The 18,370-nt window shown below is 51.3% G+C and overlaps 1 protein-coding gene across 4 annotated transcripts in view; it reads left to right on the forward strand.

Annotated features, from left to right (window-relative positions):
* Nucleotides 1-333: 333 nt before the first annotated feature.
* The window catches only part of DLGAP4 (DLG associated protein 4), a 77,256-nt gene continuing 59,219 nt past the window's right edge, over nucleotides 334-18,370 (forward strand). The window contains exons 1-5 of one of the 4 annotated variants that reach the window (XM_062589091.1): nucleotides 334-1,313; nucleotides 2,050-2,103; nucleotides 9,617-9,834; nucleotides 13,755-13,869; nucleotides 17,153-17,203. In XM_062589091.1, the coding sequence (XP_062445075.1) occupies nucleotides 363-1,313; nucleotides 2,050-2,103; nucleotides 9,617-9,834; nucleotides 13,755-13,869; nucleotides 17,153-17,203 (1,389 nt within the window). In that variant the 5' untranslated portion in view covers nucleotides 334-362. Of the gene's footprint in view, nucleotides 1,314-2,049; nucleotides 2,104-2,867; nucleotides 3,039-9,616; nucleotides 9,835-13,754; nucleotides 13,870-17,152; nucleotides 17,204-18,370 lie in introns of all 4 variants that reach the window. The other 3 variants (XM_062589089.1, XM_062589092.1, XM_062589093.1) reach the window with 3 other exon arrangements.

Raw genomic sequence — 18,370 nt, forward strand, 5'->3', positions numbered from 1 at the left:
CTTAAGCTGCAACCAGAAAGAATGAATCCTTCCCCATCTCCTCTCCTTCTGTATCATCTGCTCACTGGTCTTCTCCAGTCGTTGGTTCTCATACCTCTTCTTCTCCCTTCCTGCTGTGTGATCTCTCTCCAATCTCTTAACCTTGGGGATATTTGCTTTTAGAGCTGAGACAGTCCTTGCAGGAGATCCTCTCCCAGTGAGGATTGGGCTCTCAGAGAGCATCAGTGACAGCTTTTTGGCATGCTCTGAGCATCTCTCCTCTTCCTCCAGGTGCGAAGCAGTCTCCTGGGGAGCAGAGTCAGCACTCTTGCAAAGGCTCTGCCACACCATCCCTGAGCAATGCTCTAGAAAACACCAGGATCATGAAGGGCTTAGGAGATAACAGAAGCCGCCACCTCTCTGATAACCTGGACTCCCCTCAGGACTCTCTTTACGCCCCTCAGGACAGGAATCCTTATCTCCTCAGCCCCACTGACTCCTACACCATGGATGCCCGATTCCCAGCCCAGAATACCCTCCACAGCGACTGCCTCCTTCCACTCAACAACCAGATCTCCAACAGCAGCACTTTCCCCCGCATACATTACAACTCCCACTTTGAGGTCCCAGATGAGAACCCTTTTCCAAGCCATGCACAAGCCACTAAGATCAACCGCCTGCCTGCAAATCTCCTTGACCAGTTTGAGAAGCAGCTGCCCATCCACAGAGATGGCTTCAGCACCCTCCAGTTTCAGAGGAGTGATGCAAAGCACCGGAGTGAGAGCCCAGGGCGGATCCGACACCTTGTCCACTCTGTCCAGAAGCTATTTGCCAAATCCCAGTCTCTGGAGGGCCCCACTAAAGGCAACGTGAATGGAAAGAAAGGGGCTGATGACCCCAAGCAGAACCGGAGGAGCAAGAGCAAAGATCGGGCAAAGACCTCTGAGCCCAAGCGCAGAACAAGATCCAATATATCAGGTTGGTGGAGTTCAGATGACAACTTAGACAGTGATACCTGCAGTTACCGCAACCCAATGGGCCTCATGACACTGGGCCGGCAGCCAGATCACAGCCAGCCGAAGTACTTCATGCATGCTTATAACACCATCAGTGAGCACATGCTGAAATCCTCCAAGAGCAATAACGACCTCAAGGTCACCCCTTGCACCAATATCCCCATCAACAATGAGTCCAACTACATTAAAAGGGGTTCCTGGTCTACACTGACACTCAGCCATGCCCGGGAAATGTGCCAGAAGGCCTCAGCCACGATCGACAAAGCCTTGCTGAAATCCAAGTCCTGCCATCAAGACTTGGCCTACCACTACCTGCAGGTGGGTGTAGTGGAGGGGTGGGGGGGGAGGGGGCACGACTTTCTCCATGTGGGGAGAATGTAGGCTGGGAGGAGGTAGGGGATACCCTTCTCATGGGCAGATGATAGGCCTTATGAAACAGCCCATGTGCTCCAGATGTTTCAGCTATTACCTCAAGTTATCCCTGTTCCAATGTGGCACAGCCCAAGCTGCCCCATAGCCCCCAGTGGCACATTACCAGGAAAAAGCTGGGGAGGATGGAGAGAGGTTAAATTCTGCCAAGGCTCCAGCTATGCAGAGGGACAGACTACCACACCTCCTGTGGGGACACTGGCATTAGTGCTGACAGCTCCCTCAGCTGCAGTGCTGCCCCAGGGTCTCCTCTCAGCCCTATGCTTGGCCATGGAAGTGTGAGGAGGAGCCACTGTGCCCATGGCCCTACATTCCCCATAGCATCATGGCCTCGGCATCTTTTGTGACACTCATTCCCTGTGCCCTGAGCACACACTCACCACCCACCCAGATCCTGCAGATGCCAAGGCCAAGGTGAACTCAGTTCTTAGGCAGCTTGACTCCTACCTGTGTGCAGCCATTTCTTCTCTCTGCTTGGGCAGCTACAAATACCAAGGGGCTGTAGCTCTTGTCCCACCCCAACAGGAAGGCTCCCTGGCCTCTGACCAGGCACTGCAGTGATCCCACCATCCAAAGGACACCAATAATAACTGATGCTTAACCCCTTATATCCGTGCATCTCAAGGATGTGTCAGCGTGCCCAGTAAGTCCTGCTCTGCACAGCTTCCCAGGAGTGCTGGTAGGAACAGCAGCTCAGCAGGGCATGGCTCCATTTGCTGGCTCACATCACATTCAGGAAAGCAGCTGTGGGGTGAGGAGAGCAACACCAGCCTCCTAGCTTGCATGGCAGAGGCCTGCATGGCTAATGCTGGGGGCCACAGAATTGAATCCCCTGTTCTGATAGCACCAGGTCACTTTGGAGCCTGGTGGTTTCAGAAAGCATTACTTGAAGAATAGAAATTTGGTTGTGCTCTAGAGAGAGGAATAAAGATAAATAAGCCAGGCCTGGGTGGGGTGAGGTAAGGGAATGAATAATCAGATGGACTATGTATGTAAATCTCAAACGTCTTTTTTAATGGAAAGGGGTCACTGGCTCCCCTGGCTGTGGCCAGCGGGCTTGAAGGCTTTAAAGAGCAATGAATTATTGAAGCACACTCTGCTTCCAATATCTTGTTGGCTCCTTCTGCAAATCAAATTATGGAGGGACTTATTGCATCAGGAAAGTCATCAGAAAAAGGTTCTTGGCCTGGTTTCTTTTTCTTTGCCCTCCTTTCAGTTAAGTGTTAGGAGATTAAAAAACTGGAGACAAACTCTCCACCAGTACCATTCCTGCTCTTTATGTGTTGGCAGACAGCCCAGCAAAGATGGCTCTGAGCACAGTGACCCCCTGCAGCCCCTTGCTCAGTGCTCACACACCTCTCGGGATTTGGCCAGACTCAGGGTTATCAGACTGCCCTGCTCATTTATTCCCAACCCATGTAATGAGCCTCCATTTCTTGACAGCCTGACCGTGGGCTGTGGGCACAGCTGGGTAGCGTGAGCCCGGCCAGCAGCTGGGCAGCCCCACCATTCGGCTGGGAGGAAACGGGTGCCGCCCTGCTGCAGCCGAGCGAGCTCCCGCCGAGGTGGGAACAGCCTCTCAGCCCTGGGCCAACCGACGCAGGCAGCGGCCAGGTAGGGATCTTATTTTGAGAGGAAGCTTTTGCCCAGTTACCTCCCCTCCCTGACCCTCCTGGAACCGTCAAGTGGGTTTGACAACCCTGTGCCACAAAACTCAGAGCAGAAACTGTCCAGGTAGGGATCAGCCCATAGCCTGCTCCCTGCATGGCTTGAGAAAAACCTGGGGGAGGCCAGAGAGTGTGATTAGTGTCTTCGGGATCTGGGCCAGCTCCCATGTCCAGGAGTGCATCACCAGCAAAACCAGACAAGACCAGGACTCTGAGTCCAGAAGATGCGATGTATGTTCCTCACAAAAGCTGATAGATCATATCTGCTCAGGCTGAACATGCCCCGAAATGCCTAGTGTGAACTCCTGAGGACAGAGCACAGGGCTTGGAGCACCTAGGGCCCTCAGGACAGAATGAGGCAGTTACATCCAGATACATCCTCAGCCTGGGAAAGAGCTTAAGCCAGTGATGGAAAAGTCACACAGAGCCTTGAGGGCTGTGCGGGGGAAAAGTCCTTTTGCAAGGCCGTATGTCCCTTGCCACTTGCTCTTCTGTCACCCCTTCTCTAGAGCAGGACAGCCCCCCTCCCAGCACCTGTTTGCACTGCGGCAAGAAACCACATGCCTCTGCGTGGCAGAAAAGCTGGATCCTTGGGAGCACAGAGTGCTCTGCCCTAGTACTACCGGGGACTGCTCCAAGGGAGAAATGCCCAGCTGGGCCCAGAGTTGGAAGAATGCCCACTGGACCTTAGGGTGAGTAGGAGAAGTGGATTGGAGACAGATTCCCCAAGCCTTCAGGCTGGGACAAGCCTATTCACTTCCCCTGCTCTATTTGCAGGCTCTGGCTAGGCTTGGCGCCTGTCAGGGACTGTTGGGAGTCTTTGTGTGTTTCCAGGCCCATTCCCAGACCCAAAGGTTGGAGCTGAGAGTGGGTGATCACCCAGATCTGCTCCAGGTACAGTTCCATCCCGTTTGTGTGCGGGGTTTCTCTGGAGCAGCCCTCAAGGCTATGCCACTGTCCTTAGAGAGAGGGCTGGAGAACAGCCCTCGAGGGATCGAGGCCTTGTTCCTTTTTGTCTCTCCTCTCCTCTGCTTCAGGCGGACCCTAGGTGTGGCTAGCAGTGAAAGGAAAGAAACTGAGAGGGCAGGCCCCCAGTATCCCAAAAGCTCCCTGGAGTGAGAAATGCCCAGAGCAGGACAAGTACCAAGCAAAGGTAAACAGGAGCTGGCAGGGACCAGCAGCATTTCTATGTTCTGCACTGACTTCAGACCCACTTTGTGTGGGTACTGAGATAACATTGAAGGAATGGACAATACTCACAGCTCTGGGTAGCCCCAGAGCTATTATTTATGAATATTGCATAGCAAGAGAGGGAAAACACCATGCTACCAAGACAGTGCTTCAGATGTACATGAAGAGACATGGTGGCGTAGTCTGACTTTGCCCATGCCCAGTGTTATTTCTCTCTCCTAAACACTTCCCAAAAGAAGCAGCAAGGCAGTTAGAATCCCAGCTGCTCTGGGCCATATGGCAGGAAGCTGAGTAGCCACAAAGAGCTCTGCCATTAGTGGGACAGCTGTGAATCCCCAGGTGATAGGGTCACACCATGAGCACCGTTAGCCTGCACCATCACCCAGATTAGCCTTCCAGACCGCCCTTACAGACAGAGGACACTGAAGCCTCCCTAACCTCCCAGTAGCTCCAAACATACATTCATAAGCCAAGGTGGGCAGCCCATTCCATACCAGCCACTTCATAGATCCTGGCTGCTCTCATACCAACCACACAGCTCCCAGGGGCAGGAAAGCTAGCCCAGCTCCTTCCCAGAGAGTCCCTTTCCAAAAGGACAGATGGGGCCAATAGGCATTCTGGGCTTCTGCTTTCTTCTTTGGGGACATGGGTGAGGCCACACATAGCTGTATATGGACACCCTATGAGATCCAGCCCCGAAGAGAGGGGCAGGGTACCCTCATTAAGCTCCTTCTCTTTGCATTGGAACCTGTCTGCATGGCCCATACATCCGTATGCATTGCATCTACTTCTGTGTGTGCCTTGACGCGTGCATTCATGTTTGGGTGCATGTTCATGTGTGTTGGGCCTGGGCTGCATGTTGGAGCTGGCACATGTGTAAATGAAGACTGTTCTGAAAGTCTCTCTTCTCCCCAAACTCCCCTAACAATGGGAACAACACAGCTCTTCCAACCTTGCCCACAACCCAGGAGGTGGATTTTTCCCCTTCACTGCTCTCTCCCTTCTGTTAAGGATCTGTTTGTGTGGGTGATTAGGGAATGCCCCAGGCAAGCTTAGGGTAGGAAGAACCCTCTGCAGGCACTTCTTTTCTTTCTTCTCCACATTTAGCTCATGATACTGAGGGCAAGAGCCAGAAAGCACCACTTCCCTGCAAAGTGCAGTATTACAGGAGGATGCTGCCAGTGAAGCCTAGTTACCAGGGATGGATACATGCTTGGATCCCACATGCCTTCACCAAGAGGCACCAAGTGGACAGAGACTAGGCAGGAAGCAGAGGGGTGGTCTGCACCCTGAAGTCTGGCAGCATCCCTCTGCTGTCCATGTCTAGCAGCCATCTGCAAGAGTTTTGCAGATAAGCCCAGGATCTGCTCAAACCCTTCATGAGAGTTCTATTCCTGGCATTCCTGTTGTTCCCACCCCTTTCACACCAACAAAACCACCAGAGTCAAGCCTAACTTTGGGAAAGCAATAGGAAGTGCAGCAACACTCCTATAGCCCATAAGGAACCTTCTGAGCTTCTCTGTGCAAGGCCGACATGCAACACCTGGCAAACATTTTGTCCTTTCTTTAATACATGGGCTGGGTTCAGTGCCCGGTCTCAGCTGCCATGAAAGGTATTGCCATCAATGTGCTGCCTTGGCCACTGCTGAGGTCTGTCTCTTGATAGCAGGGTGTGCTCTGAGGTCTTCACCTGCACTGCAGAGTTTTAGAGGCTTTGGGATAGATTTCTCAGGTTCTCAGGTGTCTGAAGGTACAAAGAAGTACTCTGCAGGATTCTGAAGAGCACCTGAGGAACCAGCACTGCTTTAGAAGTGCTTGTTTCTTCAGGTGCAGCACTTTTGAAATACTGGTCCTGTGCTCTGGGCCACAGGGAGCAAGAGGTTTGGGAGTCTGTGTGGGCTCTGTTTGCCAACTGGCAGCTCTACTCAGGATGCTGCTCCAAACTGGGGCACTGGATTTAACGAGTTTTTGGCCAGGGATCTTTTTTGCCCTTGATGCTGTTAAACTGGAATGTGGAACACCTTGAGGGTAACTTTGATTCTGGCACTAGCGTCGCTGCCCTTCTACAGTGCAAAGTGGAGGAGAGGTGAGAGAAAGGGGAAGTAAGGCAGTTCAAGTAGGATCAGAGGGCTGTCACAGTGTGACAGGAAACCTAGTGGAGGCTGTTCCTAGGAGAGAGCTTTGCACTGAGTCTGTATGGGATAGACAATGCCATGGGATGCTTGGTTCACACTGTTGTAGACAAGCTGCACTAGCAGAGATATACTGAAACCATCAGCTTTGGTGATGCTTTGCCCTGTGTCAAGAGCGCCCAAGGCCAGGGGGCAGATGCACAAGCTTAGATTTTGCTGAACTGATCGAGCCCCAGACCCTACCCTCAAGCAGTAGAATTAGAGTAGCCACAAAAGCCCAAGGTTTTTATGCCACATCTGTCTTCAGGCTCTCTAGGGGAATGGCAAATGCTGGGAGAGGTGATTTCAGCACTCCACTGCCCCATGAAATACAACATCTGCCCCTGAAGAGCAGATGGCTGTGTCCCTTTTATCCTTGTTTGGCATACCTGGCTGCTAGAAAGCTGATGGAAATGTCATTCTAACCTCATCAGCCAGGGGCTATGGACTCCAGCTCTGTTGCCTCCTCACCCTAGCCCGTTGCTGGCCCAGGAGCCTTGCTGGTGGGAGGCTGGTACTCATTCTGAGGAGAAGACAAGCAGCAAAGTCTCAAGTCAGACCTGACTCCAAGATAGCCAGTATAAAAACTGTTTCCAGAGGCTCCTGTCTTCTTATTTAGGAAAGGCCAGAACCAGCCACCCCAGGGACCCCTGGGTGATGGAAAGCGCTCTCCTGTGGCAAGGAATGCCCCAGAAAGTGGGCTCGGTTGGAGCCAGCATGGTCTCTTCTGTGTGGGTAGCTGGGCTGGGACACAGAAAGGGCTCACACAAACAAGAGAAAGGGCTCTCTACTCTTGCTTTACAGGAGCCCGCAAGATTATAACCAGTAGATCAAGAAATGAGCAGTGTTCCTATCTTGCAAGCACCCAGCCCCTTGGCAAACATGAAGCTGCAAGAGGTAGAAGGGGAAGAAGCTGGGAAAACCTGCAGTGGCAGGGCAAAGGAGGCCTGGCAAGGTTTGTGTCTCACATTCAGGACTCACTCCACACCAGCAACATGATGCCTCTGTCTCTCTGCTCTTTGCCCTCAGTATACTGCTCGTGGCCGAAGGATACGTGTCATGGTGGGAGCCCCATCACCAAAGCGATCTCACCAGGTTATGCAGTTCTGCTAAGCATAGCACTGGGGTCATGTTCTTCTGAAGAGACACAGCAAGCAGTAGTCTAGGGGAACATGGGGGAACACCTGGCTCTCCTGGGCAACAGAAAGCCCTCATAGTGAGCTAAACTGTTGTGCACGGATTGAGCATGCTTCTGGCACTCCCTAGCACCCTCCCTTCTCAGGGCAATGAGAAGCCACTACTTGCAGAGCCACAGGTCTGGGAAGATGCTGCACCCCTGCAGCAGTAGCATATTGGACCTTCTCCCACAAAATAGGCCTGCTGTAGACAAGGAGGAGGGGTAGGAAGTAAGCTATGCTTAATTGCTCTGGCTAATAACAGTTAGCTGCAACATGGCTCTTTGCATTCCCAAAGCACTGTATAAACACTGGCTGATTAATCCCATAGCTCCCCAGGGAACTGGGTAAATCCAACAGCTCCATCCAACAGAGTAGATATGGACACTCTTGACAGCATGAGCCGCTTTCAGCACAAGGCTTTTCACTATTCATAGTGATCCCCAGCCAGCCTGCTTCCCACAGCAGAGCTGAGGGCTTTGCAACTATCTTGGTCTGTGCACATTTGTAAGGTAGAGAAGAGATCAAAACTCAGTATCTGCAGCTTTCTATCATTATCTATTGGGTAGTGTGGTACCTGCAGTCAGTGCAGCAGCTGACAAGTGTTTTTCCAGACTGCTGTACATACCAGTAGCCACAGCAGCCCCTGTTTCATAGACTACTCTTGCCCATACAGAGACAGGACAGACAGAAGACAGCAGGGTCCAGGCTGGGAAGGGAGGCCCAGACACATGCAGTGGCTGTGCCAGGGCTGTGCAGCAGCTGGTGACCTGTTTGCCTGCCCTTGTCTCACAAAATGAGAGCATGCTGTTGCACATCTTGGATGTCAAAAGCAGCAGGACAAACCTTTGAGCAGGAAACCTCTTAGGAAACATTAAAAGGGATTGCTTTTGTCCTGACAAGTATCTCTCTGTTTCTCCTTCTTCACATTTCTTCATCTCAAGAGTTGGTTAAACACCAGCTACAAACTGAGTTAGCCACACAACCAGGACTTCCTCCTGGCCCATTTAGGTTACCTCATCTCTCTCCTGACCTATCCCATACCACACGTGGCTCTGGTGGTGATCAGTCCTGTGCAGATGTCTGGTTCTGCTTCTGGCCGACTGCCTTGGCTGTGCCCTTCTGTCAGCTATATAAACCCTTCACAGGTGGGGACAGACTGTAGAATGGTATTAGTCACTTGAATTGCTCTGTGCTTCACATCTCTAGTGGAAAATATCAGCTTGCCCATCTCTAGTAAGGGAACAGAGACCATTTCTGCTTTAAATTAATGGCAGGGCCACTGTATAAGTGAAATTAGCAATGCTATTCTTGTGTGAGATACTATTCAACTCTGTATAGAGATACCAGTGCAAGGTCTATGTACCCCAGCTGCTCCAGAGGGACTTGGTTGAAAGTGACTCTTGGCACCTCTAAGTCATTTTTTTAAGTCTAACTAGAGGACCTAGTTAGACTTAAAAAAATGACTTAGAGGTGCCAAGAGTCACTTTCAACTAAGACACCTTACAAAGAGATGGACCTAGTGGAGAGCTGGGTTCTGGCTAGCCATTCACAGGTCCTAGTCTATGACAGTTCTTGTCGGCCTTGGCCTGAATATCGTGTGCACTTCACATTAGTTGAGTATGGGATTTGCATTAAACAAGAGTGTGCCACTCTTGTCCCAATGCCCAGCACAAAACTAGTGAGGTTCTTCCCTTCTCACTATGTCTGGTATTGTTTGTCTTAAATCAACTATGTAAGCATGATCCATTTAAAGGTGGTCTGTAGTTGTGGTTGGATTAATGGTTATGAGTAGATGTGCTAAAATTGAGGCAAGCAAACATAAGGTTTCCTGGCATGAGCTGGCAAAGGAGGGTCAGAAAGGAATTGCTTTGCCCATTCCCATTACATACCAGCTGAGGATCAGCCTTATCACCAAACCCCCATGGTTCCCCTGATCTCAGAGGCGCCATTGCTCATACCTGCTCATGCTCCCCTTGCTCTTGCAGGTGCCTCAGGGGGAGTGGAACAACACGCTGTCTCGGGACAAAGACAGCGAGATCCCGTGCCGGCGCATGCGGAGCGGGAGTTACATCAAAGCCATGGGGGATGACGATAGTGAAGACTCAGAAACCAGCCCCAAACCATCCCCGAAAACTGCAGCTCGGAGGCAGAGTTACCTCAAGGCCACCCAACAGTCCCTGAGTGAGCAGAGCACCACCCAAAGGTAATGCTGGAGCTCCTCCGGGAGCTCTGCACAGGCTCCCCAGGGGTGGCCCCAGAAACAGTATATGGGGTTTGGCCAGAAGCACCCACACAGGACCCAGCCTGTGGATCAGAGCTCCTGCGCACCAGATAGGCTATGGGGCAGGACAGAAGATGATGTGGTGGAGGAATAGAGAGAGCACTCTGACGCTGGTGATTCCAAAATGGCCCTGGTGGTAAGGAGCCTGTTTCAGATTCCTTTCCCTTCAGTAATGGGGAGTAAAGCTGCAGGGCATTTCTTTGGTGATACTGTGTGGATTTTCTCTAGATAAGGATCTGCTCCTCCTAGGGAACAGAGACCTCAGCCCAGTAATGCTATTTAGACATGGAAGATGCTCAGCCAGCATAGCCAAATGCACTTGGTGCACAGACCACAGGCAGCTGGGACTTTGTGGTATGCTTTGCTCTTCTAGGGCCCCAAGAACTCTGGAACCAGTCAGGAAGTGCCTGATGGGGAAATAAGGCTAAATAGTGTCCTACAATCAGGAAAGACAATGTAAAATGCCCAGGACCAGGTGTTCCAGGAGGAAGACCCAAGCTAGTTTGGTGTAGATAGCAGAGTAAAGGGCATACAACAAGTTTGTGTGCAGGGCAAGTGGCTGAGTTCTCACAGCACAAGGTCAATATGAACTGCATGAATGGAGGTAATTCTATGCAATGTATATAGTAGGTGAACACACAACGTAGTCACCTCATCTCCTCACTGCCTCCCAGCTGCCCTGCTTCCTGGCAGAAGGTAGCAGGGGTCTATAATAGGCTATGACTGAAATAGGAATTGCTGAGGCTCAAGTGAGGGTGTGAAGGATAGCAGGAGGCAGGAGCAGCTGCAGGAAGTGAACTGCTCACAGTTCAGCAAATATATCCAGAAAGAAGTAAGGAAACAATAGGCAACATGGAGACCCCTCATGGTGGCATCAGATTGCAGATGAGATGTCTCTTTCTGATCAGAAACAAAATTAACCACAGGGAGCCCTGGAAGTGCCTGCTCTGAGTCCATCCCTATTTCTTGCCTTCACATACACTTGAGGGGGAGAAGAGTTGAGTCCAGGAGTCCCTGGTGTAAAATACTGTGAGCTTAGAGATGCCCGGGTTGGGAGAGTCAGAACATTCCTATGCTGAGCTAGTTGTCTATTCTGGTCATTTCCATCAGGATGTAGAATTTCTCCTACCTCTGGCCTGCTGTGGCATCCAGCTGGAGTTTACAGATATGCCGCTTTGAGGAAAGGGTTGGAGCAGTGTGGTTGAGTAGAGAGGACAAAGCCAGCTGGGCCCACGGATGCAGTTATGTGGGGAGAGCAATGATTCAGGGAAGCACTGAGGGCTGGCAACACTCATGTCTGAGAGTGTTTGGACCTTAGCAAGAGAAGATTTGCTGGAAGGAATGATCTTGTCCCAAGAAAGAGAGAGTTCTGCCAGCTCCTGGCACTGTAATTCTGTGAGTGAAGCCAAATGTCCTGGCTTATTTGTCCCCTGGGAATCAGCCCCAGACTGGTGAGGTCTTGCGCTGGGCATGTGCTGAGTGTTTTGAGTGTTGTGCCTTGCACAGGACTGATCCCAGTCAGTCCCATGCCAGAGCGTGTGCACGGCTGCCATCTGCTGACCACCCCCTCAGTTTTCTCACTCCCTCACATCCTTCTTTGGATACTGTGGCTGGTTTGGTTGCTGTGAGGCCTGATTGGGGTCCCCCATCAGGCACTCATACTGATGGCACAGGCAGCTGGAGACAGACTGGCCAGGAAGCATTGGCAGCACTATCTACAGCCCTTGCCCCAGCACAACTGCAGTGCCAGTGCTCACCAGAGCTCTGCACAAGGCCTAACTCATGAGACTGATTCTCTTCAGCAAGAGCTGCTGGCCCCATCTCCCAGTCTCTGTCAGCCAGGAGTCACCAGATCTGTAATTCAAGACGGGAGGGACTTCAAAGAAAAAGAGAGCTGCAGTCTTGGCTAGGACTGAAGCATAGAGGAGTGAGATAGGATTTCAGGTCACTGCAGGGTCCTAGCCTGGTGAGAGGATCTCTGCCCTTTGAAACAAATCTGTAACCTGTTTTATGACTCCATTTCCCCACAGCCAGGCTGTGAGGCTAAAACAGGGGATGAAGTTCAGCAAGCAAGTATATGAAAGCTACCAGGGACACTGCCTGCCCCCAGAACATGCCTGATTTGCACCACAGGTTCTCAGCAAGCTCACAGATGAGACCCTCTCAAGCTAAGGGAAATGACACACTAAAAGAATAGTCCAGGGCCTGGGGCATGAAGTGGCCCTTGATGAGTGGTCAAGTTTAGTACCAGGTTCCTTGGGGGCCAGGTGTCTCCTCCATCACCAGGCATGGAAGAAGCTCCTGCTCACTCTTGTTCACGCCCCAGAAGACCCAGGAAGTGCCACAGGATTTCCATGGGGTCTGCCCCACTGCACAGGGCTCCTGTCTTTCCCCAGACACATCCTGGACTTAACCCTTCCAGGGTAAGCTGGCTCACCATCCCTCAGAGTCCCAGTCCTGCTGTCTCTCCTACAGGCCATGGTGCTCCCAGCCCTCTGAAGATCTGCAGCTGTTGCTGTAAATAGTAGTGCTTTGGCTGTGCAGAGAGCAGCTGAGGGGGGCACGGCCCCACTCTTGGAGAACTGCTGCCATACTACCATACCACCCTGTGTGGCCAGTACCAATGACTAGATGGGCTGAGGGTGATTGCAGTAGCAAGAGAATCCCCCAGCACATAGGCCAGCCCATGCTGATGAAGGACAGGCCTTCTGCACTCCGTGGCACTTCTGGATGAGGGGGAACTGTTCACCCCAACAGTACTCTGTTAGGATCACAAGCAATTCAAAAGGGAGTTCCCCAGGAGCTAACCTAGGCTGGCATGGCTAAACGTGTCATCTACCATGCATGCAGCATGCCCTGCCACATGCCCAGGATAACAGGCTGTGCCTGCAGAGCCCATACCTTTCAGCATGTTCATAAAGGACAGCACAGGTCTAATGTGCAGGGTATGCACTCAAAGTGGCAGGTTTTAACATATCCAGCTTATCTGTGACAAAGGCTCCTTCAGCCACACACAGGATGTCATGGTGGTGTAGAAGAATGAGAGTCCCGTCCATCCCACATACCTCCCGTCCTTGCCGCATCACTCCCATCCTTCCTGCATCCCACCTCACCCCTGGGTGCCTGGCTCTCGGCAGAGGCTGTAGGTGGGCTGGGCTGAATATGAGGCTCTGCTGTTCTCTTCTCTGCTATAGAGGAACCCTAGCACAGTGGTTCCCCCAGAGCCTGCAGAGAAAGCTGTTCAGAATATACCGAACTCCTCTGCTCATGCAATGCTGCTATTCAGTTTGTTTTGACCTTCTTCCAGATAATCTTTGGGTTTTTTCTATTAAAAAATAAATAAATAAGAAGAAATCCTGCAGATTTTTCCAGCTTAAACATCCACAAAAAAATAATTGAAAAGCCTTTTGTCACCCCATGCCCCACACCCTTCCAGCCAGTCTGAGCAGGGAAGAGCTGGCTTGTTTAACACCCAACATCAGTCTCTGCTGGAAGTTAGTCTGTAACCAGGGCATGACTATGTGGGTTGGCACATGTCCTGTGTGCTCCCTGGGATTAGGCTAGACTAACCTGACACCTGTAGTGCATTCCTTGCAGGGGGCTGCAAGTTCCTGTCCTCTCTCCTCCTCTTGTTCTCCACAAAGCCTCCACCCATGTGCCAGACTAAAGAGTTCAAACCAGGGCTGGCAAGGCAGGAAAGTGCTTCCCTCTATTCTAGGAGCTGCCACCAGGGCCAAGCCATGGACTCAGTGCCCAACATTGGCTTTAGGCTGCCATGCACACCAATGCCTGGCAGATGTCTGTGCACCTGCCCCCTCACACCCTTCTCTCTCTCCTAACAGGAGCCTGGACCGCCTGGACTCTGTTGAGATCCTCCTACCTCCAAAGTTCCCAGCCTGGGAGGAAGAATATAACCAGATCTCTGACAGTGTCAATGAGTCCAGTTGCATCAGCCAGGTGAGATGCTGGAGAGCTGTACCCAGCTGCACACACACACACGATCCCAAAAGATGAAGGAGGCTGGCTAAGGGGAAAGAGGAACATCTCTCTTTCCCCTGCAGAATAAGGCTCAGACTGAACTCCAGTAATGGGCAACCTAGTCTCTGGCAGCTTTACCAAAGCCTCGGGGCCAGCTCCTTAATTCTGATTCATATTAGTATGATATTCATGATATTCATATTCATGATTCCCTCTTGCTGCAGCTTTCCCCTCCCCTCAGCTCCACTGGTGCAGCTGAAGTCAAACTAGCCATGGTTACAGGTATTGCAGCCCAGAGCTCTGCACAGACCTTCACAATGATGGGTAAAGCTCAGGGCTGCTCTGTGCACAAGCACAGGCACCATCCAGGAGCCTGCACACAGCCTTAGTGAGAGCTACCTGCAAGGCAGCTTCCTCCCACTGCAAGCTCCTTGCACATGCTAGGTGGGCACAGAGCAGGGACTGGCCCTGCTGACTTCATTCATCCAAAAGACAGTGTGTAGCCTGGGGCCAGCTGCCAGAAGCTCTACATAGCTAGAACTAGGGAAAGTAATCCCACTATTGCTTTACTCTGAAAATCTCATCCTTTGTGAAGTGGATTGGGCCTAGGAATGAGATGTCTGTAACTCATGAGATTGTTCTGGCAGTTAAATGGGAATGTCTTCAGTGGATATTCCTACTCCCCATGCATTAGTGAAGGTAAAACACTTAATTTAGATGGTCTCTAGGCAAAGCCAAAGATCCTAGTGGAGGCACTGTTGGTGGATGGCAGATTCCTCGCCACAAGCTGGGTTTTTGTGCTCTGACCCTGGTCTCTAGGAGGTCGTCAGTTCAAACAGGATATAACTCCCTGTCCTATCCTAAGCCTCACCTTGGGATTAAACTGTAGTGGTTAAGGGCTGGGTGGCTATAAACCAGCTGCTTTTCAGGCTCCATAATAACTTGTGCCAGGATATGGCTTTTGCATAGGTCCCATATGCTTAATCTCAGCTGTGGGACAGGGACTCTTCCTTTCAGTACATAGTTGAAAGTGTCCTGGGGCAGCAATGACTCCACAAACCTTGCCCAGCTGTTTCACTATCACTCTGGGCCTCTCTCATGTCAAGTTTCTGTTCACATGAGTATACATGGCAATGTGTGTGCACACGTGCCCCACTGAGCTGCTCCAGAATCTGTCATCCCCACACACTGCCAGCATCCAATGATCAAGGAAGGCAGCACAACACAATGGTTAAAGAAGTGGGCCGGATATCATGAACCAGACCATGGAGAAGCTGTGAGATTTGTGCCCTGTCACCCCCATACAGATCCATGGGGCTCAGAGTACACATTAATCTCAGCCTGGCCTCTCCAGCTCCACAGGTTGGTTTCTCTTGCTATTACTCCCAGTAGTGTGCTTGGAGCCGCTTGTGGAGAGCTTTGGGGAAGGGCACAGAGTATTGCTCACGGGGTGTACTTGTTCCTTGTGATCAGTCTCGTTCTTTGTACATCAGCAACAATGTGCTGGGTGTTTCATTGCACAGAGAAAGAGGTCAGACCATTGTACTCTTGTGCTTTGTATGTGAACCTGTGTCTGAAGCCAAGCCATCTTTAAGGAGGTGTGAGACAACATGCCCACTTAATTTTTGCTCTCCTCCAGCCAAAAGTTACCATCTAGCAGCTGATTCCAACACACCCATAAAAACACCAGGATGTTCTTGGAGATGAAGGGTCTGAGCTGATGTGCTAGGAGCTGCGTAGACAAATACTCCTTTCCAGACATGGAGCCTTAGCCCTGTGATGCAGGTGGTATCCTAGCTGCCCACAGTACTAGGATCAAGTGTGGGCTCATGTCATCATTTACACTTTGCCTGCCTTTCTACAGACCAAAGAGTCCAGTTGTAGCTGGACTGAGATTTAGAGGTCCCCTGCCCCTCCCCCAGATATTGTACCTCTGTTGATTCAGGATGGACCTAGTACATCTACTTTGTATGCTTACCCTGGCCTGATCTTTTGGAAGCTCTGCTGTTTCATACTATGAGTACCAGAGGCAGTTCCTCCTCTGCCCTCGCTTTTGTGTGACCTTCAACACCTTCTCTGTTTGTACAGCAAGACAGACCCTAGAGTCCTCCCAAAGAGGAGTATCGCCAGCTCTGCAAGAAAAGTTCACTCCACTTGGTTTTATGCCAGCCGAGCTCCACCTTGCAAATCTCCGGAAACCTGGAGTTCTTCTGATGTGCATGTCAGTATCGACCTTTCACAGCAAGGGAACCAGTGGTTTGACAGAGCCAACATTGTACATCCACACTTTGAGCTGCCCTTCTCTGTGGAGGGTCACGACCTAGGTCCCAGACCCAAGCCCCTTCATCTGGTGTACTTTTTGAACCTGGATTCTTCCCAAGATGGGTTATCTTGGGCAGTTCACATAGTGAAGACCTAATAGCGTGGACGTGATCTGCAGAACTTGGATGGAAGGAACTGCCTGGGGAGGAAGAAAAAGGATTTCTCCCCACAGGCAGCACAGTGTCTGTCAAGCATCTGTTGTTATGCCAAGTGTGTGCTGTGACTGCGCTATGGAGAGAAGGGAGTATCATTTCTAAGTGCCTTCTTCCTGGACTGGTGAAAGGGGAAATTGCAGTGAGCTGCCCAGCCAAACACCAAGAAGGCTTAGATGAAGGCCAAGCAAATTTCCCCTGCCGTGGAACACTCCAGCTGCCCATCCACTCAGGCTCTTCAAGTGTCAGATAAAGGCTGTGGGGGGCCATCACTTTCTCCTGGACATTCCACTGAACTCCTCCTGTAGCACAGAAAGGAGGGAGCTGAGGTGCTGGCCAGATCCATACTGGGAGCTTAGCTGAGGTGCTGACTGGGAGTCACACCAGCCCTTGTCCCACAGTCACAGACACCCTGCATGTGCTGACGGGTTTTGTAGCATTGTGTTCCCACTGTCAGAGTCCAAGTGTGCCCTGTGTATCTATATATTTATATATGGTGCATACAACAGGCTGAATGCATCGATACCTTCTCTCCAGTTTGGAGACATTCCATGGAGTTTTGCCATGCCATGTCTGTGCCACTGTCTGAGGAGCCTGAGTGGTGCCAGGCCACACCAGCATTTTGCTTGGTGTCTTACAAGTTCTGAAGTTTGTGCTGAACTGTCAGCAGTTGTGGTCCCAGAGAAAAGGCTATCTGCTCCCGTCGTCCTCAGTCCCTGTGCAGTGGCTGTGTGTGTGAGGGTCTCCCCCATTCTTAGCTTTTAACCTTCTCCAACTCTTTCTTCCAGATCTTTGGATCCCCCTCACTTATCCCTCAGATATTTACCCATGGAGATCAGGTACCGTCCCATTGGTGTTTCCCTCTTCCTTCCTCACAGAGTTTTCTTGAGTCACTCCTGGAATGCTGCCTGGAGTGCACAGGCAGGTTGTGGGGTCAGCCTTCACCCAGGAGCCAGCAGGAAGAGCAGAAGGAAGATCTTCTCAATCCAAAGCACTCTAGGGCAGCTGGAGAGCTTGGTTTTCCCTAGTCCTGGTGGGAGGGGTATTAGGGAGCATCACTTTTGTATGGAAACTAATGAGCTTTTTGAGCCAAACCTTGTGGAAACTGGAGAAAGGCTCCAGACACCAACACCAGCCATACTGTTCTTGAGGCCTAAGAAAGGGCCAGGAGAGACAGGAGCGGGCAACAGGTCCAATCTCAGCATCTCTCAGCATCTGTATTTCAAAACACATTGTTTTAGGCTGGCTGTGGTGTAATCCAGGTGAGCCTCTCCTGAGTTAAAGTTTCATCAGCTGCTGCTGACTGAGAACAGGGCAGGGCAGCGGGGGCATGGTGTGGGAGGGAGAAGCTGAGGTAGTAGCAAAAGCAGGGTACAGAGCTGCTTCTGCTCGGGGCACACCACGCCTTGGCCCAGCACTCAGCCATCTCCTGATCCCTCACCTTCAACAAGGCTGGGGTTGAATTCCTGACAGCAACACCACAGCACAGGTCCAGGCAATCTTGGGCTACTAATATCACCCCACCTAGTCCAAACTTTCCTATCTTCTCTTTCTGCACTGCACATTGACATAAGGCTGTGCAATCTCCCCCAGGGGAGGAAAACACCTGAGCTGATGGGGTCCTGTTGATGGGTTTTGGATTCTCCTGGCCATGCTAACAGGCACTAGGAGGCTTTTCAGAGGCTGAACAGGGATTTTAGCCTCACATGCTCTCAGCCTTTCCATCAAAGCCTGGGAAGTGTTTCGTAGGCACTGTGGTGGTAAGTCTCTCCTGCTCCACAAGCAAGGACTTTCTTGCCTTGGAGGAGGCCCTCATCCCCACTTTCTCATGGCAGAGAACTCAGGAGTCCTGCTCTGCAGTGAGCACTGACCACTAAACCTCACAGTCTTGCCTACAAATAATTGAAACCCACTTAAAAATAGCAGCAGCCCTGGAGGACAGAGATCTCCAGGAAGAGAGAGACTAATTTGCGAGGGGAAAGAGAAGGGGAAGAGGCTTGGCTCTG

This window comes from Rhea pennata, chromosome 16, assembly GCF_028389875.1.
Source record: "Rhea pennata isolate bPtePen1 chromosome 16, bPtePen1.pri, whole genome shotgun sequence".
NCBI lineage: Eukaryota > Metazoa > Chordata > Aves > Rheiformes > Rheidae > Rhea > Rhea pennata.